Source organism: Neopsephotus bourkii, unplaced genomic scaffold (assembly GCF_033783945.1).
Source record: "Neopsephotus bourkii isolate Nb327-2 ecotype Australia unplaced genomic scaffold, CSIRO-AGI_Nbou_v1 NB_904, whole genome shotgun sequence".
Taxonomy (NCBI): Eukaryota; Metazoa; Chordata; class Aves; order Psittaciformes; family Psittacidae; genus Neopsephotus; species Neopsephotus bourkii.
This window is the reverse complement of record NW_026901398.1, coordinates 137,624-163,121: the sequence shown is the minus strand read 5'-3', so window position 1 is coordinate 163,121 and position 25,498 is coordinate 137,624. Positions and strand designations below refer to the sequence as shown.

Below are 25,498 nucleotides of genomic sequence, written 5' to 3'. Positions count from 1 at the left end.
ACCATGGGGGAGAAGCCCCGAGCCCGGGGCAGGGTGGGAGGGAGGAGTGGAGCAATCCCAGGGGGGATCCAGTGGCCCAGGGGCACACTTGGGAAGGGAGCTGCGGGGTTTGCGCTCCCGGCATTGGATCCCCTCCTTTTGGCAGTGGGATTTGGGTCCCCCCTGGCTCCACCCGGACAAATTCACAGCCCAATTCCTTCCTTTTTGTGTTTTTCTTTTTTTTTTTTTTGCTGTTTTCTATTTATTTGGATGCCAGAAGGAGCCGGGGGCTTGGCTCCGGGTCTCCTGCCTCCATCCCGGGCTCTGGGGATGTCCCAGCGCGGAGGGAGGAAGGAAAGGACCATTCCCAACCACAGACCAAAAAACGTGTTTTGTTGTTCTTGTTTTTTAAAAAAAAGGAAAGAAATAAAAAGCTTGAAAGATACGAAAAGTTCACAACTAATAAACTTCCAGAAAAAAAAAAGAAAGAGAATTCCAGAGCTCTGGAATCATCTATGGCTGCGGCAGCGGCTCTGGCTCCCACATGGGGATGGGTTCAGTGGAGCTGCAGTGGGGTGAGGCCAAACTGGGTTGGTCTCAAGTCCAGGGCATTGCTTTGGTAACAGAAACCCCGGGGTTCATTGCTCTGGGGCAATGGAAAGGATCCTGCACCAGGCCCCAGCTGCAGCCCATGCACCTCCAGTGCTTGAGGTTCACCCCTGGACTGGTCCATTGGAACTGGGCTCATCCCATCACCCTACCCCCAACCCTGCAGGGATGGACACTGCTCAATCCCCTGTGTTTCCCATTGGAAAACCAGTGGCAGCAGCACATCCCAGAGGCTCAGGTTGGGCATCCCCCCCCTGCCACATCCCCTGCTGCATCCCCCTCAGTCTGTGGCCATCTCCTCCCTTCAAGCTGGGTTTTCAAGTGATGGCAGAGTCAAAGCCGCTTCCTCAGCTTGGGAATGGCAGGGGGGGAACCCGGGGGGGTCTCAGAGCAGGCGCCCACGGCACTCGATGGCCCCACAGCAGCACAGCAGCTCCTTGCCCTCCACGCTGCCCACTTCGTAGTTGTAATCCCAGGTGAGCTCCGTGCCAGCACGGATCCTCCTGGGGAGAGAAGGACCCGGCTGAAGGGGAGAGGCCAGTCCAGAGGGGAGGAGCAGCCGGAGCTCCCAGTGCTCCCAGTGCTCCCATCCGACCTCGCTGGACCAATCCAGCTCCCCCCCAGGCCAAGGGTGAAGCAGGCGGCGCCGCTGCCTTGGGCTCCATCGGGAGCACAGGGACAAAGGTCCCTGATGAATCACTCCCATGGGGCTTCCCTAAGGAGACTCCGTGCTCCCGGGGCCCAGGAGCCACGTGGCGGGGACCAGGGCCTTAAATCCCCCTTTGGAAAGGCCTAAACCCACTGCAAACCAACCCAGAACCTGCATAGGAAGTGGGGGGGTTCTCCCCACTCAGGCTTGGGGGGGACACAGAGCAGGGCCAGGGGCAAGGGGACACCCATCCCTGTGCCCCCCACTCACTTGCTGGCGAAGAAGGCGACCCAAGGGAAGCGGAGGTCGTGGGTGTCCACAAACACGTTCTGCACGAAGAGGTTGGGGCTGCAGCTATGCTGGAGGGAGCAGAGGCACCGTGAGCACAGGGCTGGAGCTGGGACAAGCAGCAGCGTTCCCTATGGAATGGGCTCCACTCCCTCCCTGCCCACAGCCGGGCTGGAGGCACAGGGAAAGGTGATGCTGCTGAGGAAGGTCTGAGTTGGCCATCACAGGGCCTGGTTCCAGCCACAGGGGTGGATCCATCCTCCTCATCCGGCTCTTTCCCCACTTTTTAATGGGCTGGGTGGAAGGGAGCTTAAAGCTCAGTTAAAGCCATGGGCAAGGACCCCTTCCACTGGAGCAGGATGCTCCAACCTGGCCTTGAGCACTGCCAGGGATGGGGCAGCCACAGCTTCTCCATTCATCCCATTCCAGTGTCTCTTTATGCAGAACTTCCCTATATCCAACCTAAATTCCTGTTCCAGTCTGAACCCATCACCCCTTGTCCGGTCGCTCCAGTCCCTGATGAAGGCCCCTCTCCAGCATCCTTGCAGCCCCCTTCAGACACTGGAAGCTGCTCTGAGCTCTCCACAGCTTCTCTCCTCCAGGCTGAGCAGCCCCAACGCTCCCAACCTGGCTCCTATGGGAGCTGCCCCAGACCACCCCAATGTGCCCATTGCCCCCCGAGGTGACTCACGTTGAGGTACCGGCCCAGGTTCCCCTCCAGCTTGGCATCGATGATGTAGCAGGACTCCTCACCATCGTAGAACTGCCGCGTGGTCCTGCGCACCGGCGCGCTCTCGCCCTTGTCGGCCGCCATGGGGGTGGATTTGATGGCGATGCCATGGGTTGACTTGAGGGCAAAGCCCCGGGTGGACTTCACAGCCACCTGCCTCTTCATGGGCCCTGCCATAGGGAGGAGACGCCACCGTGTTCCCTGCATCCTCCACAAGAGCCCCATAGGCACGGACTCAGATGCCCCATCCCTGGCAGTGCTCAAGGCCAGGTTGGACACAGGGGCTTGGAGCATCCTGCTCCAGTGGAAGGTGGCTGTGGTTGAACTGGATGAGCTTTAGCATCCCTTAGGACCCAACCCATTCCTTGGCTCCAGGGCATCTCCCAGCTCTCCCCATTGCACAATGAGCCTCACAGTTGGTTTTCCTCAGCTCCCTGCAACATCCAGCACTTGGGGACTGCGCTTTATGGCCCACACAACCCCTGGGGAAGCCACAGCCCTTGGCTGGTGACACAAAGCTCACTGGCACATGGAGCAGGCCGCACCACTCACAGCTCACACCAGGAGCCCATTCTGGTGGCTTCTGCCCCCAGTGTCCTCACTGTACCCGTTCTTTGTGCCCCCCCCTGCCCCTGTCCTCACCTGACCCCGAGGACGGGTTCTTCTTCTCATCCCCCTCCTCCTCATCGGAGCCCGAGGAAATGGTCTGGATGTCATCACTGTCATTGGTGGCGGCCTGGCCCTGCCCCGCTGCCGTGGGGCCGTTCTCCCCCTCGCTCTCAGTGCTGCTCGACACGGTCAGCACGTCCTGGCCATAGGGGCCCGTGGCTCCCGAGGGCACCTTGGGGCAAGGAGAGCATCAGCACCAGCACCAGCACCAGCACCGGGGAGGAAGGGACAGGAAGCACAAAGCGAACCCCCCGCCGTGGCATCCCCGCTGTGGGAACCGAGGTGCTGCATCCCCTTACAACACATGGCCCCTGTGCCTGGGGCTCCCAGAACCACTGAAGGGCCCCAGGGGCAGGAGGAAATGAGCTTCCCCTCCCCTAGGAAATCACAGCCACAAAGCAGAGCCCTGCGCTGGGAATGGAGCTGCAGAGGAACAAACCCCAAGGAAGGCTCAAGGCCTTCACTGAAGCAGGCTGGGGATGGGGCAGAGCCAGGCCCACCCCTTCCCACCCAGGTCTGGCATTCCCATCCCATCCCATCCCATCCCATCTCATCCCATCCCACCCCATCCCATCCCACCCCATCCCACCCCACCCCATCCCATCCCCATCCCATCCCCATCCCATCCCATCCCATCCCATCCCACCCCATCCCATCCCATCCCATCCCACCCCATCCCATCCCATCCCATCCCATCCCAGCCCTGCGCTGGGAATGGAGCTGCAGAGGAACAAACCCCAAGGAAGGCTCAAGGCCTTCACTGAACCAGGTTGGGGATGGGCAGAGCCAGGCCCACCCCTTCCCGCCCAGGTCTGGCATTCCCATCCCATCCCATCCCATCCCATCCCATCCCATCCCATCCCATCCCACCCCATCCCATCCCATCCCATCCCACCCCATCCCACCCCACCCATCCCACCCCACCCCATCCCATCCCACCCCACCCCATCCCACCCCATCCCATCCCCAGCATCAATGCTTACATCCGTGCTGGGCTGGGGGGTGCTGGAAAGCCTCTTGCTCTGCAGCAGCGCCGTCCTGCTCGTGGGCCTCCGGATCCCCTCGAGCTTGGGAGGGCTGGGGTTGTACCCGTACATCCTGCCCAAGTCACCCAGCCTGGGGGGAGAGGGGGTTCCCTTGGATCTCCAGGCAGAGCCATGGCAGCAGGGGGAACCGAGAGCTGGACAAGCCCACAGCGGTCCCACTGCACCCAGCTCAAGCTCTGGCTCCCCCAGCAGCGTTAAGGGCAGCCCTAAAGCTGCAGCAATTCATCAGTTGGCAAGGAAAAGCAGGAAAATCCACGTTAAGGAACCTTACCCGGGAATTTTGGCTACGTCCTCAGGTTCCTGCAGGGGGGAGAAGGACACGCAGTTAAAACCTCTCCCTTTTGGAGCACCCTTCAGTGCAATCACTCCCAAACACCAGCCCTGCTCAGTGGGGCACCCAGGCCAAGGGGCTGCTGCCCAGGGCCAAGCTCTGACCATGGGTCTCCCATCCTCTGTGTCCCATATGGTGGGTCCTCAACAGAGCAGGGAGGGCACAGAGAGCACCCCCATGTCCCCACCATCCCTGGCACCCTCTTGCAGGGCTGCACGGCCACGGAGCACCGAGGGCCTGAGGGGCATTCAGTGCACGCTGAGCAGCTTCTTTGGAGCCTCTTGTGCCCAAATACCCCCCAGGAAGGGAACAGCCACCTCCCACCCCCCCATAGCAAGCAAAGGCCAAGTAAGCAGAGCATGGGGACACCAAAGAGCATCATAGGCACGCTGTATGGGTGGAGAAGCCATTGAGCAAGAGCACAACTGAGGCCCCTCCGTTTCCTCATCTCCCTTACTTCTTTCTTTGATGCCTCTTGTGCCCAAATACCCCCAAGAAGGGGACAGCCACCTCCCACCCCCCCATAGCAAGCAAAGGCCAAGTAAGCAGAGCATGGAGACACCAAAGAGCACCATAGGCACGCTGTATGGGTGGAGAAGCCATTGAGCAAGAGCACAGCTGAGGCCCCTCCGTTTCCTCATCTCCCTTACTTCTTTCTTTGATGCCTTCAGCTCCTGATCCACATCCCCTGGGGCAGCACCAGCAGCACCAGCAGCGCAGGTTTTCTCCTTCTCCCCTGGGATCTCCCCTTTGCTGGCCTTGGTTTCCCCTCCTTCACTCATCTTGAAGGAGGAGGTGCTGTCGCTGTCCTGGAAGCCTTCAGCCATGCTGTTGGAGCTCAGCCACGACACCACCTTGCTCTTGGAGGTCTCCTCCGACACCGGGAGCTTGCAGGAGGCAGCGGCAGGGGCCTCATCGTGCTGGTGCTGCCGGGTGAGCCCCGAGTCCTTGGAGGCCGTCTCCGAGAGCCCGTTCTCCTTCTGGCCGCGGGTCTGGCGGCGCGTGGCGTAGCTGCGCCACACCGAGCTGGTGCTGAAGTCCTCGTCCTTGCAGAAGTTGTCATCGGAGCTGTCCTCGTTGGACTCCTCCTGCTCCTCCGTGCCCGTGTTCTCGTCCTCGTCGTCCTTCAGGTCCACGCCGCTGCTGTCCGAGGAGCACTTGGCGTCGCTCTCGTAGCCCTCCTTGAAGTTCTCCACGCTCTCGATGTGGTCCAGGTTGGCGAAGTACTCGTCCCCCATCTCCAGCCCCTCTTTGTCAGCAAAGTCATCCGTGAGGATCTTCCCTGCGAGGGGAAGGGAAAACGAAACGGGATGAGGCTCCTAACCCAACACACACCAATGAGCAAACAGGGCTGACACCACCTCAGGCCAAAGCTGGGCTATGTATGACCCTGGTCCTCGAGGTAATCTGAAGCACTTGGGTGCTCTAAAGTGGCTCACAGAATCATAGAATGGGTTAGGTTGGAAAGGAGCTTAAGAGCACCCAGTTCCAACCCCCTGCCATGGGCAGGGATGCCTCACACTGAACCATGTTACCCAAGGCTCTGTTCACCCTAACAGGAAAGAATTTCTTCCTTAGATCCAATCTAAACTTCCCCTGTTTCAGTTTGAACCCATTACCCCTTGTCCTGTCACTACAGTCCCTAATGAAGAGTCCCTCCCCAGCATCCCTATATCATAGAATGGTTTGGGTTAGAAAGGACCTTAAGGTCATCAAGTTCCAACCCCCCTGCCATGGGCAGGGACACCTCGCTCTAAACCATATTACCCAAGGCCTCGTCCAACCTGGCCTTGAACACTGCCAGGGATGGAGCACTCACAACCTCCCTGGGCACCCATTCCAGTGCCTCAGCACCCTAACAGGAAAGAATTTCCTCCTTAGATCCAATCTAAACTTCCCCTGTTTCAGTTTTAACCCATTACCCCTTGTCCTATCACTACAGTCCCTAATGAAGAGTCCCTCCCCAGCATCCCTATATCATAGAATGGCTTGGGTTAGAAAGGACCTTAAGATCATCCAGTTCCAACCCCTTGCCATGAGCAAGGCCACCTTCCACTAGACCATGTCCCCCAGGGCTCTGTCCAACCTGGCCTTGAACACTGCCAGGGATGGAGCATTCACCACTTTGGGCAACCTGTGCCAGTGCCTCACCACCCTCACAATAAAGAACTTCCTTGTATTTAACCTGAACTTCCCCTGTGTCAGTTTGAACCCATCACACCCTGTCCTGTGGCTACATCCAGGTTTCTCACTCCAGGGTCCTTGCTACCATCCAGGTTTCCAACACGGACATCTCTCACCAGTGCTTCCAACAGGGACACTACCTTTGCCTCCGAAGGGCTGGAGGTGATGGCACAGCACAGAGGTGATGCTCAGGGTGAGCAGAGCACCAGAACCCAGCAGTGCTCCTGCTTTCCCTGCAGGGCTGATGCAACCGCCCTGCACAACTTCTGCATTTGGTTGGTTTGTGCTGATGGCCCCAGCAACCAGGGGGTGTAAACAGGAAACAGGTTTGTGTTGATTCACAGCGTGCATGAGCAGCGCTGGGGTCACGCAGTCAGGGCCTGCTTTGGTTGGAAGGGACCTTAAAGCCCATCTAAAGCCACAGGCAGGGACCCCTTCCACTGGAGCAGGATGCTCCAAGCCCCTGTGTCCAACCTGGCCTTGAGCACTGCCAGGGATGGGGCAGCCACAGCTTCTCTGGGCACCCTGTGCCAGCGCCTCAGCACCCTCACAGGGAAGAGCTTCTGCCTCAGAGCTCAGCTCAGTCTCCCCTCGGGCAGGTTCAAGCCATTCCCCTTGCCCTGTCCCTGCATCCCTTGTCCCAAGCCCCTCTCCAGGTTCCCTGCAGCCCCTTTAGGCACTGGAGCTGCTCTGAGCTCTCCCCTTCAGGAGCCTTCTCTTCTCCAGGCTGCCCCAGCCCAGCTCTCTCAGCCTGGCTCCAGAGCAGAGCTGCTCCAGCCCTCCCAGCAGCTCCGTGGCCTCCTCTGGCCTCGCTCCAGCAGCTCCACGTCCTATTTTGTGATAAACAAAGCCCAGATCTCAGGCCTGACACAACCAGATCTTTTCAAACACTTATTCCCCCCACTCCTTAACTGAAACCGAGCAGATTCCTATCAGGATACATGTGACTGCCAGGCAGGGCTGCCTCAACAAAGGCTTTTCATTCAGAGCACCCATTTCAAAGCTAAGAGGCTTCTACCTGCTCGGCCCACGGGGTGAGGTCCTACCTGCATAGATGCAGACAAAGGAGCCTTTAGCAATATCATCGAGGCAGCGAATGCCCCAGCCTTTGTTCTGGGTCTTGAATAACTGCAGCCGGACCTGGAGGCCGTGCTGGACCAAGCGGTTGGTGCACATGTTAACGTTGCACTTGCACCTCTTGTTGCACTCGTAGACTCTGAAAGAGAGGAGAACAGAGACATCCTCCTTAGTAAAGAACCTCCCAAGAGCTGGTGTGGCACCAAGGGACCTGCAGCAGTGACTGAGAGCTCAACAGAGCAGGGGAAGCGTTGTTGTGAGGTGCTGCCACCATGAGCAGAGATCCTGGGCCACATGGTAACAGGGATCAAGGAGAGAGGCAGGTTTGCACCACCTCCCTGAGCAACTACAGTCACAGAATGGTTTGGAAGGGACCTTAAAGCTCATCCAGGGCAGGGACACCTTCCACTAGAGCAGCTTGCTCCAAGCCCCATCCAAGAAGCTCTTCCCAATGACTCATCTCAGTCTCCCCTCTGGCAGGTTCAAGCCATTCCCCTTGTCCTATCCCTACATCCCTTGTCCAAAACCCCTCTCCTGGTTTCTTGTAGCCCCCTTAGGCACTGGGAGCTGCTCTAAGGTGCCCCCCAGAGCCTTCTCTTCTCCCATCTGAGCAATACCCCTCTTTGGTAGCATCAAGAGACCAAGTTTCTGGCGCTGGTGTTTGTGAGGGATGAAGATGTGGCTTTGCTTACCCCGTAGGGAGACATTCTTCCAGCCTTTTGTGCTGGTATCCAGAGTTGGGGTTGACCTGTCCTCCTGGGGTGCAGCCAGTCGCTTGGACAGTCAGCTGGTGACAGGCACATTTTGACCTAGAAAGACACAGAAAAACCCACCCAATCCTGCAGAAGTGAAGTTTTAGACACCGGTTTTACAGAAAGAAGAAATCCCCTCTTTCTGAATGCAGAGATGGGCTTGATCTGGGGGTCAAATCTACACCCAAGCACAGCTAAAACAAAGGCAGAGCAGCTCCACCTTGTGCTGTCACCCCCAGGGACACCATTGGGGTCACCTACTTGTCCCTGCAGCCGTCTTTACAGTCACAGCCCACGAGGAACTCCCAACTGGTGTTGATGTAAACCCCTTTGCCCGGGATGCGCTCCTTGCTGTAGGCCACCTGAGGAGGGGGGGTGTTATCGATCTCATTGACGCAGGACAGCGGCACGTCCTCCCTGCCCTTGGTGATGTCCGCGATGTAGTAGTAGGGTTTGTAGGGCTGGAACTTGCGATCCACCAGCACGTAGGGATCCAGGCAGAACATCTCCAGGAAGAGGAAGTCGCAGTCGGTCTCGAAGAGGTACCGCTCGATCTCCTGCATGCTGCGGAGGCAGAGCCCGCACGGGGTCTTGTAGAGCACGTGGAAGCCCACCTTGCGGTTGAGGCGGCGCCGCGCCGTCATGCGCCGGAAGTCGTAGAGCAAGGGGATGAGCAGCGGGTTGCGGCTGCGGTACTGGTCGCTGCGCAGCGGCCGCACGCGCGACAGGCAGGTGTAGCTGCACACGTGGGGCAGGTAGAAGAGCTTCTCCAGTGGGGCTCGGTAGGAGGGTTCGTTGGGGACGCGGTCCATCATGCCGTGGAAGGGCTGGTGGGTGCTGCTGCCGGTTTGGCTGCTGGGGAGGATGGTAGAGGGAAAGGGAGAGGTCAGGAAGCAGGGAGGGAATTGAGAGAATGGGTTGGGGTGGAAGGGACCCCACAATCATAGAATAGTTGGGGTTGGAAAGGACCTTAAGATCATCCAGTTCCAACCCCCTGCCATGGGCAGGGACACCTCGCTCTAAACCATATTACCCAAGGCTTCATCCAACCTGGCCTTGAACACTGCCAGGGATGGAGCATTCACAACCTCCCTGGGCACCCATTCCAGTGCCTCAGCACCCTCACAGGAAAGAATTTCCTCCTTAGATCCAATCTAAACTTCCCCTGTTTCAGTTTGAACCCATTACCCCTTGTCCTGCCACTACAGTCCCTAATGAAGAGTCCATCCCCAGCATCCCTATATCATAGAATGGTTTGGGTTAGAAAGGACCTTAAGGTCATCCAGTTCCAACCCCTTGCCATGAGCAAGGCCACCTTCCACTAGACCATGTCCCCCAAGGCTCTGTCCAACCTGGCCTTGAACACTGCCAGGGCTGGAGCATTCACCACTTCTCTTGGCAACCTGTGCCAGCACCTCAGAGCTTCAAAGAGCAAAGGGATTTTAGGCACTTCATTCCTATCAAAGCAGCTGCTTTGATGGATGCTCTTTTTGTGCTTACGCACAAGGACACTCATTGGTTTTGCTGCCCAGTTGAATTAGACACAAACACCAGCATTCCCAGGGAGTGAGGCTGGGCAGGCCCCAAAGGGAGCGTTACCAGCAGCAAAGAACACAACCACCCCCCCCAGAAGGGAAGCAAAACCAAGCCCAAGCTGGTTGTGGTCTCTGACCATGGAGCAACGGCTTCTGTGCTTCTGATTGCCACAAAGCCACCTGGAGATTGTCATTAACAGCAGCTTTCCTCGGTGCGTAGAAAGCTTGTAGAAACAGGAGTCCTCTAACAATAAGCATTGGCAGAGGCTTTGGCCAGAATCCCACTGGAGTAAATGCTGCTCAGAACTGATAAGAGACCCCCCCAAGCTCAAATATAACAGTTTTCTGGGAGGTGACACAAAGCAGAAGACAAATGGCTCAGGATGAGATAAGCTGCAAATGAAGAGCTCAGTCCATAGGGAAACAAACCCAACAAGCCCCAAAGCTGCCTCAGCATCCCAAGGCTGCAGGGAAGAAGCTGCACTTACCGATGCTGCTGGGCTGCATTGGTCCTGCCCGCCAGAGGTGCATCACTGAGGATAGGGGGAGAAGGGGAGGACTGCCCAGAGCTCACAGAGCTGGGACGGAAGGAAGTGCTCTTCTTGGCCACTTGCTTCCTTGCCTGGGCCAGCTGACTGTCAGAGTACCTGCAGGAGGGAAGGGGTCAGGGATTGGAACAGGCTGCCCAGGGAATGCTGGAGTCACCAGCCCTGGAAGTGTTCCCAAACTGTGTACATGGAGCCCTTTGTGACAGGGGTTAGTGGTGGGGAATGGTTGGACTTAATGAAAGTCTTTTGCAGCCTGATGGATTCTATGAGTGATATGCAAGATTCCCATGCAGCCATGAGAAAACAAGCAGGTTTTTTCCTAAGGAGTGTAAAAATCAGTCCGTTCCTACCTCTTTGTCCTACAACCCCAAGCAAATGTTAGCATGCATTGAGAAGTATTTGGAAGCAAGGCATGAGGGTGAAAGGAGTGCAACCAGGCTGCCCAAGGCCTTCAGTTTGAAGAAGCTGGCCAAACCAGTCCATGAAGAAACCCCTGCACCAGCAGAAACAAGAGCTTACAGAGCTTGGGCAGTGCTGAGCAGTGGGAGGAACAGGAGCACAGAGGACTCTTTTGTCTGTACCAAGTAACAAGATAAGATTGTGTGAGGGAACAGAATAACACTGCTGACAAAAGGGGCTCCCAAACAGGGATGCACAACACCAGGGAGGTGGGAGACACTTGAAGGACACAATACTCCCACCCTAAGAAACAACAGCAGATCCAATCCACTTACACCCATCAACCAGAAAACCAGCCCAAACCAGCCACTGCCACAAGTGGAAGAATGCAGTTATGTTATCAGGGTGCAAAGGGTGGGGACAGCGAGAGCAGAAGGGGGTGGCCATTTCTGCAAACATCTGCCTTCAAAGCCAAGTGTCAGCACACACAAGAGAAGTCAAGAGCAAGAGAAAAGAGGCTCCACTGATGGACTTCAAAGTGGCAGCTCCCTGGCACCTTAGAACTTGAAAGTGAGCCTAGAGAGGGACTAGAACCAGCCCTTCCTCAGAGCAAAACCAACACCAGAGTGTAAAGCACATCCTCTCAGTTTTAATAAGCTAAATCCAATGTGATTTAACCCATCAGTTTCCTCTGGGACAGCTGGGACATGGATACTGCTGCCTCCAGTCACTGGTGTCTTTAAGCAGTTCAGTTTAACTGCAGGGCAGGGAACCAGCTGTAATGTGTGTCTTGTAGTAGATCTGAAAACAAGATCCTCAAGTCAAAGCCTTTGTGGGGAGACAAAAAACACCCCAAAGCTTCCATGGAAATGTTAAATGGAAGAGGAGATTCAGCAGCCTCGAGGGTGGCCGATTCAACTGGATCATCTTCATTCCGTGTTGTTGCACATCCTTCCTACACCCTCTGCAGCTTGAGGTGTCCTGGGGTTAGGGCCACAGCCCAGCTCTTCCTCTGCTCCCAGGACTGCTGTGAGGAGCCACTGCTGCATCCCTCCTGCTGGAGCTGACCCCTTCTGCTATAGCAAGAGAGGAGGAACAAGGCTGCTACAGCTTCAAGTCCTGGTCCGAATGGCTTGGAGGAGCATTTCCAAGTTCAAGGGGCAGAATGGGTCCTATTGCACTGGTACATGGAGAGGAACTCCCTCCTGAGGCTGGAGGCTGCAGGCAGGGGGGTTTCTTAGATGCTGCTACACCTGGAGAGCATCCAGTGAGTAAAGGTTCACTTCCTGCACAGCTTCCTTACAGCTGGGACATGTCTTCTGTCCCTTCTGCCCGAGCAGCAGGGCACAGTCACAGCAGAAGACATGCTGGCAGGGGGCGAGGCGTCCGTAAATTCGGATGGGGAATCCACAGTGGTGACAAAAATGAACTGGGGCAGCATCTGCCTTCCCATGAAAGTCCCAGGGCACGTGCCCAGGTACCCTGGTGGTCTCCAGCACGTTCCCTTCATCACCAGGTTGAGCTCCTCCTTCATCCAGGCCTCCTCCAGCACTAGCCTGCACCTCCAGGAGCATCCTGCCTGGGTCCCTGGCAGCAGAAGGCACGGGTGTGAGTTGGCTGTGGCTCAGCTCAATCAGGTTTGGTCCATGACCAAGCACTGATCCCGAGTTCCCAGTGCCTCGTAAGCCATCGAGGTCTGTGAGCAGCTCAGTCCAAGTGGAGGAAAACAAAGCAGCCGGGGGCCAGGGCCTGGATCATGACACGAGGGAGCAATTCAGACTTTGAGAGGAGAAGGAGCAAGCTCTCTAAGTTGGAAATACATCAAGGGTGAAGCTTTAGCCTTGAGGAAGAAGCTGGTGCTTGGCTCTCAGCTCTCCCGCCCCCTGTTACTCATCCAGCTGCCTTTATCTAGAGTTTCCCCCAGAAACATGACTAAAAGCAATTTGTGCAACCAGGAAATAAGTTAGTCATGGAGAAAACATGCACCTGAGGAGTCCCCTATGCAGAGAGGGGGGTGCCTGAAGGAGCTGAGCACTGGAGGTGAAAGGAGGTAGTGATGGAAGCAGAGAAGTGACTCCAGTACTTACTCCATCTCTGCAGGCTGTGGAGAAGCAGAGCGTGGAGCCTGTGAGGCTGCCTGCATCTGCTCTAAAGGCTTGTACTGGGTACCAGCTCCTGTTAGATCCTGTGTGTATTGTACCACGGGTCCTTTGCTCCTCACAGCACCTAGTGGGGAGGGGGGGAAAGGGGAATCTCAACAGGAGAAGTCTCCACCATCAACCAAAGCCACAAGATACTGCTTAAGTCCCCAAAGGCAACCAGAAGAGAGACAACTGTGGTTAACACCAGGTCACAGGTGAGTGTGGAGTCACAGCCAGTCACCTCACACAGATGCTGGCCACTCCACACAAGTGCAGCTTGGTTCTGTGGCATCTTTATGGCAGGAGCAAAAGCCCATTGGAAATCTTGGTTCACCAGGAGTTCCACTAAACCCAACTCCACCCAACCAGAACCAGCTCCCACCCGTCCAACCCAAGGCACTGATCCAAATTCCAGGCCCCAAATGAAAGGAAAAGATGCCACCTACCAACATTGGGACGAGTTCTTGCTTGTCCACTTAGCTTCTTTTCCTGGGTGGAGGCTGTGGAGGCTTTCATGCTGAACATGGGCTCGAGGCGTGTGGAGCCCCGGTAAATCCACTCGCAGCGCTTGTCATCCTGCAGCAAGGAGAAGGCAACACTCACAGCACCCATGGCAAGAGCTTCCAAAGGGATAAGCCAGGCCTGGGAGACAGCCAGGAGCACAATCCAATGGAAAGGAGGCAAAGCATTGACCTGAAGGCTTCTGAAAGACCATGCAGCCAAGGGAGGACAAGGGCAGTAACTCAGCATATCTGGGGGAACCCTGAATACAAACCCAACCTAGAAGATGCCCAATGCCAAGACCCCAAACCTTGTTCTATCATTAACCAACAACTGATCACTGGGACGTGGTTGGAGAAGGCAGATCCCCTTGGAAGACAAGCCAGTTCCTCTGCACAAGCATCCTCCAGGGCAGGGAGGTTACACAAAGCCCCCCCAGCCTGGTGGCCTTGCACTGGCTGGACAGGAAGGGAGCCAATTGGGCCCAGACAGGGCATTTGTGGGATTTGTAGCAAGTGAGCAAGCAGCAGCTCCCAACCCCTGCTCAGTTTCAATCCCGCTTCTCAAACCAGCACTTGGACGAGGACAGAAGCCATGGGGAGGTGGCTGCACACCTGCAGATGATGGATTTGGTTTCGTATTCATCTACTGCTTTACAGTTTCAATTTCAAAATGCTTTAAAAGGCTTCTGAGTGCAAAGGAAAGAGCCTGACCTTCACTTGGTAGAACTACTACGAAGACAGAACCACTTGGAAGGCAGAACTTGGTGGTCTATCTACTAAGCAAAGCACGTGCTTGCTTCAGGCCCTTGTAGGAAACTGGATTCAATGAGACATCTCCACCAGCCTCAAATCTAAGCTCATCTTCCCCTTCTCATGGGAGAAAGGGGATTGCCTTACCAGGAAAAGGATCCTGACCAGGCTGCTATCCACTTCTTCCACTCGGGACTTCCACCAGGTCCCTTCCCATTCTGTTTTGATGAGCTGCCCGCTCTTCAGCAGCACCATGGGGCGGTTGGGGTAGGCTGTGATGTACTCCTCGATGAAATCCCGAGAGGAAACATCCTCAATGTCTTCCCAGGTCTTTTTCACTGTTCACAGAGGGATGGGTGGGGGGGAAAGGGATGGTCAGGGGTGGAAAACTCTCACAAAGAGAAACGTTATCAAGATCCCAGATGGAGTTTTACATAAGAACATTCAAGTGGGGGATCTCTGGTGGCAGGAATCCAGCCGTGGTAATGCAAGGGGTCAGCACAACCACTCTGCCAGGAAGAAACCAGTCTCCTCCAGCTTCAGACACAAACATGTTTAGAACCCCACCTCCTTCATACAGCCAAAGACTTTCCATGCAATTCCAGTGTTAGGATACAGAAGGGGCAGAGCTCACTCACAGGGTCTGCAGACTGGGTACAGCTCCCACTCCTTGACATATGAAGCATAACCATCATCAAAGAAGATCAGGAACCTGGAAAAGAGTGGCATTGGAAGCTGGAATTAAACATGCAGCTGAATAAAGCACAGTTATAATGGAAGAAAAGGTATTTCTGGAGCCTTTGGGACAAAGCAGCAGCAGAGAATGAGGATGGTGACAAGGAAGGAGCTGGGGGCACCTCCAGGGCTCCACCTGCAGCCAGGAGATGAGCACAAGAGAGTCCCCAGTGCCTGCAGGGGCCAGGAGCTTGGAGAGGACCCCCCCCAAAGGCTGGGTATGGCACCCACTCAGTGCTGGTGCCTCAAACAGTAACCACAGGATACGGAGCTGCGTGAAGGTTGTGTTACAGGAGAGCAGCACTGCAGCCAGGAGGAGTAAATCTGCAACCTGAGTACTAAATGCACTCCATTTGCAGTGATTAAATATGTATCAGAGAGAACTTGACACAAGGAGGCATTTCTGGCAGATCCACAGCTGAAACAGGGCAGTTATTTCCTTTAGGATCTTCTCAGGAAGCCCATGAGTCTAAACCACACCATGAAGAAGCCCTGCCCCATATTTACACACAACTAAAGCCTCCTTTAGAGCTGCTCTTGCTTCTCCTCAAGTGCTTTGGCAACTAAATGCTTCCAGGGCTCATGTTTCCCAACCCTGGGTTTTCTGCCTTAAGGGATGCAGGCTCCTGTTTGTGTGATAACGTGGATGAGTTACCAGATCTGATTCATGACTCAGGGCAATGAATAATAGAAGAGAAGCTCCACCCAGAGCTCTGAGATAAGAAAAGCTGAAGAAGCCACACTCAGAACTACATCCTCCTAAAGGGCAGGGAGGAATTTAGCTCCAACAGTAACAAACAGACCTTATTTGCCCCCTAATCAAATGGAAACAGAAGAAGGAGGGGGGGGAACATGACAGTGGAGGGAATTAATACCTGTCCTTGTTCTTCACGTTTGGGGTCTCGGCCACAATACCAGCATAGAGCCAGACCTGGTTCCCATCTTTGTATTTGGCCACAACCCTGCTGCCAACGTAGTGCTTCTCAGGCAGAGGGTGATAGTCGTAAGCAATGTGATTGCCAGAGAGCAAACTCTTCCCTTTGTTATCAAACTTCACTTTGTACTTCTTGCCAGCACCTGCAAGACATTTCACCATGCTAAGATAAGAGCCAAGTGATTCCAGCCAAGTCCCATTCCATAGCCCATTCCCAGCCAAGGGAGTTCCTCCCAAAGCCTTTCAGGAACAAAGCTGGGAGGTGTAAGAGTGGCTTTCCCAACTCCAAAGTGGGGTGCAAGCCCCAAGGCCAGCCCCAGCCCCACACAGGGGACGTACCCACTCTCTGGATGGCAATCAGAGTGCCCTTGTGCCACGTTTTGGTTCTCTTCTTGCCCAGGATCCTCATGCCAACGTTGAGATCCTCATCATGGCTGAGATCCCCCCCAGACGCTGTGGAGCCAGAGGGTTGGCCAGAGCCAGGACTTTCCTGAAGGCTTTGTGCATCTACCCAAAGAACAGCAACAAGGGATCCATTAGAAACTGCCTGAAGATTCCCTCTGTTAGGTTGGAAGAGCATGGCCCGGGCTGAGGCAGGAGGCATTCTGGCTCTCCTGCACCTCAGACACCCCCAAGTGCCTCAGTGTTCCTGGTTGGAGTCATCAGCAAGGGGGGGTTTAAGCATCAAAAGGAGTGTGGCCAGCAGGTCGGAGGAGGTGATCCTGCCCCTTTATTCTGCTCTGGTGAGACCTCACTTGGAGCATTGTGTGCAGTTCTGGGGTCCTCAACATCAAAAGGCCATGGATCTGTTGGAACAAGTCCAGAGGAGGCCACGAGGATGAGCAGGGGCTGGAGCAGCTCCCTAGGTGGGAGATAGGCTGAGAAAGTTGGGGCTGTTCAGCCTGGAGAAGAGAAGCTGCGGGGAGAGCTCAGAGCAGCTTCCAGTGTCTGAAGGGGGCCTATAGGGATGCTGGGGATGGACTCTTCATTAGGGACTGCAGTGACAGGACAAGGGGCAATGGGTTAAAACTGAAACAGGGGAAGTTTAGATTGGATCTAAGGAGGAAATTCTTTCCTGTGAGGGTGCTGAGGCACTGGAATGGGTGCCCAGGGAGGTTGTGAATGCTCCATCCCTGGCAGTGTTCAAGGCCAGGTTGGACGAGGCCTTGGGTGATATGGTTTAGAGCAAGGTGTCCCTGCCCATGGCAGGGGTTGGAACTGGATGATCTCAAGGTCCTTTCCAACCCGAACTATTCTATGATTCTATCATTAAAAAGCTTTTCCCAATCACACCACTTGGATTGGCTTTGGGAAAGAGCTTAAAGGCCAAGAGGGAGCTGGAATCAACAGCTCCTAATGGGTCCTTCCCACAGGGAACGAGCAGCTCTTTCCTTTGTCAGCAAGCAAATCAAGAGGTGTAAGGTGCAGGTCAGGGCCAGCCCATGCCTGGCCCTCCCACACTGACCTTTATTTGCATCCTGGGCACTTGTTTTCTTGCTCACAGCATCCATGAACTTCTGAACATCCTGGGCAGACTTCCTGATCGCAGCCATGGCTTCCTGCAGCTCGAGGGAAGGAAAGAGGGATAAAACAAGAACCTTTTCTTTCCTTTGCTCTGAATACAACACCGGCCCAAGAGCTGCAGCAAAACCCCACTCAAGAGGACCCCGGAGCCCCGTTTGTTCCAACTCACCAGAGTCTGATCCTTTGTGATTCTGGAGCTACCAGTGCCTGTGTCTGAAGAGAACAAAAGGGGTTTAAAACATCCCAGGGAGGGGAAACCCATCCTGGTTAAGTCAGGGAAAGAAGAGGGAACAGAGGAAATCATCCCCACAAAAGGTTCTCTTCCCCTACCCAAGAGAGGCTTTTCCTAAGCCACCCCTTCCAGATGCACAACCTCCTTCACAGGATCCCAAGGGTTGGAAGGGACCTCAGATCATCTGGTCCAACCCCCCTGCAAGAGCAGGGTAACCCAGAGTACATCCCACAGGAGCTTGTCCATGCAGGCCTTGAGTATCTCCAACACAGGAGACTGCACAACGCCCCTGGGCAACCTGTTCCAGTGCTCTGGCACTCCCACAGTAAAGAAGTTCTGCCTGATGCTCACATGGAACCTCCTCTGCTCCAGTTTACACCCATTGCCCCTTGTCCTAGCACTGAGCATCAGTGAAGAAACCCTAGCTCCATCATCCTGACACCCACCCTTTACATAGTTGTAACCACTGATGAGGTCACCCCTCAGTCTCCTCTTCTCCAAGCTGAAGAGCCCCAGCTCCCTCAGCCTCTCCTCATAGGGGAGATGCTCCACTCCCTTCATCATCTTTGTGGCTCTGCACTGGACCCTTTCAAGCAGTTCCCTGTCCTTCTTGAACTGAGGGGCCCAGAACTGGATGCAATATTCCAGATGCGGCCTCACCAAGGCAGAGTAGAGGGGCAGGAGAACCTCTCTTGCCCTACTAACCACCCCCTTTCTAATGCACCCTAGGATGCCATTGGCCTTTTGGCCACAAGGGCACATTGCACATGGTCATCCTCCTGCACCCCCAGGTCCCTTTCCCCTTCCCCACAGGGGAGCACTGATGGGGACAACGGGGAGGTGGGAAAAGGGAAGAGCCCCAGTGTTGGAATCCAGGAGCTCTGGAGTAGTTGTGGGCAGGTGACACCAGCTGTAATGGTGTTTCCACTCTCATTTAGGGACCTGTGTGGCTATGGCCAGCACAAGGTTATCCTTATCCTGATCCCTCTCATCCTCCCGGACATCCCTCCCCTTGGTACCCTCCAGTGCAATGGGATACTGAACTGTGCTTCCAGCCTGGATCAATGCTCATGACGTCATCATCATCCTCATCCGGGATCTCAATCACTTCCATGGCTTTGGCAGCCGAATCCTCATCCTCGGAGCTGCTCTCCCGGTACTGGAGGCCCAGTTTGGAATACAGGTCCTTCACCAGGCTCTCGCACTTGTTAATGGCTCTGGGGAGAGGAAAGACAAGGGGAGCACATCCCATAATAAGTTTGCTGATGACACTAAGCTGGGAGGGGTGGCTGACACCAGAAGGCTGTGCTGCCATCCAGTGAGACCTGGACAGGCTGGAGTTGGGCAGGGAATAACTTGATGGAATATAACAAGGGGAAGTGTAGAGTCCTGCATCTGGGCAGGAACAACCCCAGGTTCCAGTATAGGCTGGGGAACGACCTCTTAGAGAGCAGTGTAGGGGAGAGGGACCTGGGGGTCCTGGTGGACGACAGGGTGACCATGAGCCGACACTGTGCCCTTGTGGCCAAGAAGGCCAATGGCATCCTGGGTTGTATTAGAAGGGGGGTGGTTAGTAGGTCGAGAGAGGTCCTCCTTCCCCTCTACTCTGCCCTGGTGAGACCCCATCTGGAATATTGTGTCCAGTTCTGGGCCCCTCAGTTTAAGAAGGACAGGGACCTGCTGGAGAGAGTCCAGCGCAGGGCAACTGAGATGATGAAGGGAGTGGAGCATCTCCCTTATGAGGAAAGACTGAGGGAGCTGGGTCTCTATAGTTTGGAGAAGAGGAGACTGAGGGGTGACCTTATTAGTGTATATAAATATATAAAGGGGGAGTGTCCCGAGGATGGAGCCAGGCTCTTCTCAGTGGCAAACAATGAAAGGACAAGGGGCAATGGGTACAAACTGGAACACAAGAGGTTCCACTTAACCTTGAGAAGAAACTTCTTCTCAGTGAGGGTGACAGAACACTGGACCAGGCTGCCCAGGGAGGCTGTGGGGTCTCCTTCTCTGGAGACATTCAAAACCCGCCTGGACACGTTCCTGTGTAACCTTATCTGGGTGTTCCTGCTCCGGCAGGGGGATTGGACTGGATGAGCTTTTGAGGTCCCTTCCAATCTCTAACATACTGGGATACTGGGATCCTCATGCCCCGGGGTATCCCAGTGTCCATACCCACCTGGTAGCATCATCAAAGAGCTTGTCCACGCAAGCCACCTCCTCCTCCTTCTGCTTGACGCACTTCTGCAGCTCCTCCAGCTGCTGCTTCCTCTGCCTCACGCACTCGTACTGCTCCAGCTCGTGGTCGATGAGCTCCTGGAGCTCCTCCATGGAGATTCCCAGCTCCTCCATCACTTCCTGCTGCAGCTCCTTCATCTCCTGGGAATCCATTCCCGCTGCATCGGGGAAAGGCCGCTGAACCCCAACTGCTTTGTGCTTCCCCCCTCACCCCTGGTCTCTGCTGCACCCCAAACCCTGCTCCTCTCCTCCCCACGGCCCCAAAGCCTCCCCCCCACTGCTCCTACCACCCTCATCCTCTCCCACCCTATGGTGCTTGCTCCTCACGCTCCCTTCCCACCCCAAGCACCCCCCCAAAAGCCTCACCCCCATTCCCCTGCCCCACAGCCCCCTTTGCCCCCTCTCTCCTGCCCCACAGCTCCCCCTGGCCCCTACAAGCCCCTCTTCTCCCCACATAAGCCCCTTTCCAGCCCCCATTCCCCTGCCCCACAGCTCCCTGCATCCCCACAGCTCCCTTTGACCCCCTTAGCCCCCCACAGCTCCCCTCATCCCCAAAACTCCCCCTGCCCCCTACAAGCCCTCTTCACCCCCATTCCCCTGCCCCACAGCTCCCTTTGGACCCCCCCACAGCTCCCTTCATCCCCAAGGCTCCCCCTGCCCCCTACAAGCCCTCTTCACCCCCATTCCGCTGCCCCACAGCTCCCTACATGCCCATGGCTCCCTTTGCCCCCACAGCCCCCTTTGTCCTCCACTCTCCTGCCCCACAGCTCCCCCTGCCCCCTACAAGCCCCTCTTCAGCCCCCATTCCCCTGCCCCACAGCTCCCTGCATCCCCACAGCCCCCTTTGCCCCCCCTTAGGCCCCCACTCTCCTGCCCCACAGCTCCCCTCATCCCCACAACTCCCCCTGCCCTCTACAAGCCCCTCTTCAGCCCCCATTCCCCTGCCCCACAGCTTCCTGCATCCTCATGGCCCCCTTTGCCCCCACGGTCCCCCCGTACCCCCTCCAGGCCTCCTTTTGCCCCCCACTTCCCTGCCCCACAGCTCCCTGCATTCCCACAGCTCCCTCTCAGTCCCCTTTCCCCACCCCATGGGCCGCTCTTCGCGCCCATTCCCGTGCCCCACAGCTCCCTTCGCCCCCATTCCCGTGCCCCACAGCTCCCTTCGCCCCCATTCCCGTGCCCCACAGCTCCCGTTGTCCCCATTCCCGTGCCCCACAGCTCCCGATGCCCCCATTCCCGTGCCCCACAGCTCCCTTCGCCCCCATTCCCGTGCCCCACAGCTCCCGTTGCCCCCATTCCCGTGCCCCACAGCTCCCGTTGTCCCCATTCCCGTCCCCCACAGCTCCCGTTGCCCCCATTCCCGTCCCCCACAGCTCCCGTTGTCCCCATTCCCGTCCCCCACAGCTCCCGTTGCCCCCATTCCCGTGCCCCACAGCTGCCGATGCCCCCATTCCCGTGCCCCACAGTTCCCGTTGCCCCCATTCCCGTGCCCCACAGCTCCCGTTGCCCCCATTCCCGTGCCCCACAGTTCCCGTTGCCCCTATTCCCGTGCCCCACCGCTCCCGTTGCCCCCCGCCCGCACTCACCGGGCCCCGGGCCCCGCTCGGCTGAGACCTGAGGGGAGTGGGGGGGCCGAAGTCGGGGACCCTCCAGACCGGAACCCCCGTGACGTCACATCCGGCAACAGCAGCCCCCGCCAGCCGCTTGCTGCCGAGGGGGCGGGACTCCAACCGCCTGGCGGCGGCGGGGATTGGCTGAGGGGCACTCGCGGCGGGAAGGTGCTGCCCCGCGGGAGGAGGCGCAGTGCTGCCCCCTGCTGGAGCGGAGGCCAGAGGCGGCGGGGGGTGCTGGGGGGCAATGGGGGCAATAGGGGGCAATGGGGGTGCTGGGGGGCAATGGGGGCAATGAGGGGCAGTGGGAGTGCTGGGGGGCAATGGGAGGCAATGGGGGGCAATGGGGGTGCTGGGGAACTCTGGGGGCGGGGGGCAATGGGGGGCAATGGGGGTGCTGGTGGGCAATGGGGGCCAATGGTGTGCTGGGGGTAATGGGGGCAATGGGGGCAATGGGGGTGCTGGGGGGCAATGGGGGCAATGGGGGCAATGGGGGCAATGGGGGCAGTGGGATGCTGGGGGGCAATGGGGGGTGCTGGAGCTGAGGGGTGCTGGGGGCAATGGGGGCAATGGGGTGCTGGGGGCAATGGGGGGCAATGGGGGGCAATGGGGTCTGGGGGGCAATGGGGGGCAATGGGGGGCAATGGGGGTGCTGGGGGGCAATGGGGGGCAATGGGGGGCAATGGGGGTGCTGGGGGGCAATGGGGGGCAATGGGGGTGCTGGGGAGCTCTGTGGGTGCTTGGTGGCAATGGGGGGCAATTGACAGCAATGGGGGTGCTGGGGGGCAATGGGGGCAATGTGAGTGCTGGGGGGCAATGCGGAGCCGTGGGGCTGGGGGCAGACAATGGGGAGCTCTGGGGGTGCTGAGGGGCAATGGGGGGGGGGGCTCTGAAGGCCCTGGGATGCTGGGTGGTGGAGGGGGGGGCTGGGGCCCTATGGGGCTGGGGGTGTTTATTGGGGTCCCTGGGGGTGTTGGGGTCCCTGTGGTCCCTGGGCTCAGCCAATGGGCTCCTGGTCCCACGTGGAGGTGGGGATGGCGCTGTAGGGGTCGGCCACGAGGCGGGCGCAGCGCAGGGCCAGGGCCGCCAGGCACAGGAGGGTGAGAGCCGCCAAGGCCACGGCCAAGCCTTGGTCCACGTCCATGGCGGCCGTGGGGGGCTCCATGGGCCTCAGCAGGGCCCGGGTGCTGCTGGGAGCATCCCTGGGGGGCAGAGATGGGGATGCTCAAGACCCTGGTGTGGCATTGGTGGGGGGGGGGCACCCGATGCCTTCCCCTCCTTATCCCAGGCACCCGCATCCTCATTCCCTTCCCTTCTTTCCTTGTTTCCCAAGGAAAAGCAGCTCAAAGCATCCCCAAAGGTGGGGTTGGGTTTTCCACACCGGACCCCACGCTGTGCACTGCATTGGATGCAATGAGTTCATCAGGACCCAGCGCACGCAAGGGTGAAGCAGGGCAGCCTCATCGGGAAGCAAACAGGGGTGGAAAAGCAGGGATTCCTCATGGATGAAGAGGTGGAGAATGGGACTTGGAGGCAGGAGCACACCCCCCAGCACCGAAACGCTGCCGGTTCCCAGCCCCATCCCATGGGCTCCTTACCTCCCTATGGATGGATGGATGGATGCTGCGCCCCGCTCCTGCCCTCCCGCTGCCCAGGGCCTCATGAATACTGCAGGGATGCAGCAGCATCGCCTTTCAGGAGCAACCTGAGGGATTGGATTCCCCTCCCGCTATTCCCAGAGGCCCCTTTGCACACAGGGTGAAGGCTCCGAGGTCTGTTTGTGGTAGGGATTGGGAGCATGGAGGTGGATTTAGCCCTGATATCCAGTGGGAACCAGGTCCTTCCCAGCCTGACACAGAGCTTAGGGCCGCTTCTTGGCTCATTCCCAGCTAAAGAGAAGAGATTCAGAGCAGCCCAAGGAGAAGGATTTGGGGGTGCTGGTCCATGAGAAACTGAACATGAGCAGGGTTCAGTGTGCGCTTGCAGCCCAGAAACCAACCGTATCCTGGGCTGCATCAAAAGGATCCTGACCAGCAGGCCATGGAGGTGATCCTGCCCCTTTATTCTGCTCTGGTGAGACCTCCTCTGGAGCATTGTGTGCAGTTCTGGTGTCCTCAACATCAAAAGGACATGGAGCTGTTGGAACAAGTCCAGAGGAGGCCACGAGGATGCTCAGGGGCTGGAGCAGCTCCTGTATGGAGCCAGGCTGAGAAAGTTGGGGCTGTTCAGCCTGGAGAAGAGAAGCTGCGTGGAGACCTCAGAGCAGCTTCCAGTGTCTGAAGGGGGCCTATAGGGATGCTGGGGATGGACTCTTCATTAGGGACTGTAGTGACAGGACAAGGGGTAATGGGTTCAAACTGAAACAGGGGAAGTTTAGATTGGATCTAAGGAGGAAATTCTTTCCTGTGAGGGTGCTGAGGCACTGGAATGGGTGCCCAGGGAGGTTGTGAATGCTCCATCCCTGGCAGTGTTCAAGGCCAGGTTGGACGAGGCCTTGGGTAATATGGTTTAGAGCGAGGTGTCCCTGCCCATGGCAGGGGGTTGGAACTGGATGATCTGAAGGTCCTTTCCAACCCAAACTATTCTATGATTCTATGATTCTAAAGCAGGGAAACTCTTTGGGTTTAGAATGGAGCCGCCCTGGGGGGGTAACTGGGATGCTCTGACCGGGATTGCCCTATCCTGGGGTGTGCCGGGGTCCTCGGTAGCTATCTCGGTCGCCAAGGGGTGACCCCCAATCAGCTCTGATTAATGCTTTATTGCCCCAAAGGCTTGTCCCACTCCTGATCCCAACCCCATTCCCAGTCTGAATCCCCACTCCCAATTCCCAATTTAATCCCCATGCCAGCCTAATCCCTTTAACAGTTTTAACCCTAATTCCAGCCCCAACCCCAGTCCAAATTCCCATTCCTAACCCCAGTTACAACCCAAACCCAGTCTGAATTCCCATTTCCAACCCAAACCCACACAGAATTCCCACTCCCAATCACATTCCCAACCCAATCAGAATTCCCAGTCCCAGTTCCATTCCAAACCCAAACCCAACCAAAATTCCCAGTCCCAATCCACTTGCCAGCCCAAGCCCAATCAGAATTCCCAGTCCCATTCCAAACCCAGTCTGAGTTCCTATTCCCAATCCCATCCCCAACCCCAATCTGAATTCCCAGTCCCAACCCAAACTCAATCAGAATTCACAGTCCCAGTCCCATTCCAATTCCAAACCCAATCAGAATTCCCAGTCCCAATCCAATTCTTAACCCAAAACCAATCAGAATTCCCAGTCCCATTTCAAACCCAGTCTGAAATAGTATTCTCAAACCCATTCCCAACCCCAGTTTAAATTCCCATTCCCAACCCAATCAGAATTCCCAATGAGAATACCCAGTCCCAATCCCATTCCCAACCCAATTAGAATTCCCAATCCCATTCCCAAATCCAATCAGAATTCCCAGTCCCAACCCAATCAGAATTCCCAATGAGAATTCCCAGTCCCAATCCCATTCCCAACCCAATCAAAAGTCACAGTCCCAAATCCAATCAGAATTCCCAATGAGAATTCCCAGTCCCAATCCCATTCCCAACCCAATCAAAAGTCGCAGTCCCAATCCCAAACCCAATCAGAATTCCCAGTCCCAACCCAATCAGAATTCCCAATGAGAATACCCAGTCCCAACCCCATTCCCAACCCAATTAGAATTCCCAATCCCATTCCCAAATCCAACCAGAATTCCCAATCCCAACCCAATCAGAATTCCCAATGAGAATACCCAGTCCCAATCCCATTCCCAACCCAATCAGAATTCCCAGTCGCATTCCCAAATCCAATCAGAATTCCCAGTCCCATTCCAAGCCCATCCCAAATTCCCACCCCCAATAGGATTCCTGCCCTCCGACATAAAAGAACCCCAAACACCCTCGCCCCGCCCCACGCAGCCCTCCGTGCCCACGCCCCCTTTCAGACCACGCCCCCATCCGCCGTGTGGGCGGGGCTTACCCGCGCTCACCCTACCCCACTGGCTGCGCGGTTGGGCGCGCTCG

The 25,498-nt window shown here is 56.7% G+C and overlaps 1 protein-coding gene across 1 annotated transcript; it reads right to left on the bottom strand.

The window, feature by feature from the left end:
• Nucleotides 1-879: 879 nt before the first annotated feature.
• SETDB1 (SET domain bifurcated histone lysine methyltransferase 1) lies at nucleotides 880-20,011 on the bottom strand. The gene is made up of 21 exons (XM_061357493.1): nucleotides 19,792-20,011; nucleotides 18,660-18,832; nucleotides 17,553-17,596; nucleotides 17,325-17,424; nucleotides 16,199-16,366; nucleotides 15,801-16,002; nucleotides 14,829-14,902; nucleotides 14,338-14,528; nucleotides 13,384-13,513; nucleotides 12,884-13,022; nucleotides 10,338-10,496; nucleotides 8,576-9,178; nucleotides 8,255-8,371; nucleotides 7,532-7,701; nucleotides 4,952-5,583; nucleotides 4,242-4,270; nucleotides 3,908-4,040; nucleotides 2,898-3,096; nucleotides 2,217-2,425; nucleotides 1,508-1,596; nucleotides 880-1,091 (listed from the first exon to the last, which is right to left on the bottom strand). The coding sequence occupies exons 1-21, from the start codon at nucleotides 20,001-20,003 to the stop codon at nucleotides 974-976; spliced, it is 3,891 nt and encodes a 1,296-aa protein (XP_061213477.1). The 5' UTR covers nucleotides 20,004-20,011; the 3' UTR covers nucleotides 880-973.
• Between the last annotated feature and the right edge of the window lie 5,487 nt (nucleotides 20,012-25,498).

Excerpts from the sequence above, each read along its gene's own strand:
- SETDB1 (XM_061357493.1), bottom strand. The coding sequence starts at position 20,003 with ATGGATTCCCAGGAGATGAAGGAGCTGCAGCAGGAAGTGATGGAGGAG. Across the intron at positions 4,271-4,951 it reads TGAAGGCATCAAAGAAAGAA|GAACCTGAGGACGTAGCCAA; the intron begins GTAAGGGAGATG and ends TCCCCCCTGCAG. Across the intron at positions 2,426-2,897 it reads GAACCCGTCCTCGGGGTCAG|GGCCCATGAAGAGGCAGGTG; the intron begins GTGAGGACAGGG and ends TCCCTATGGCAG.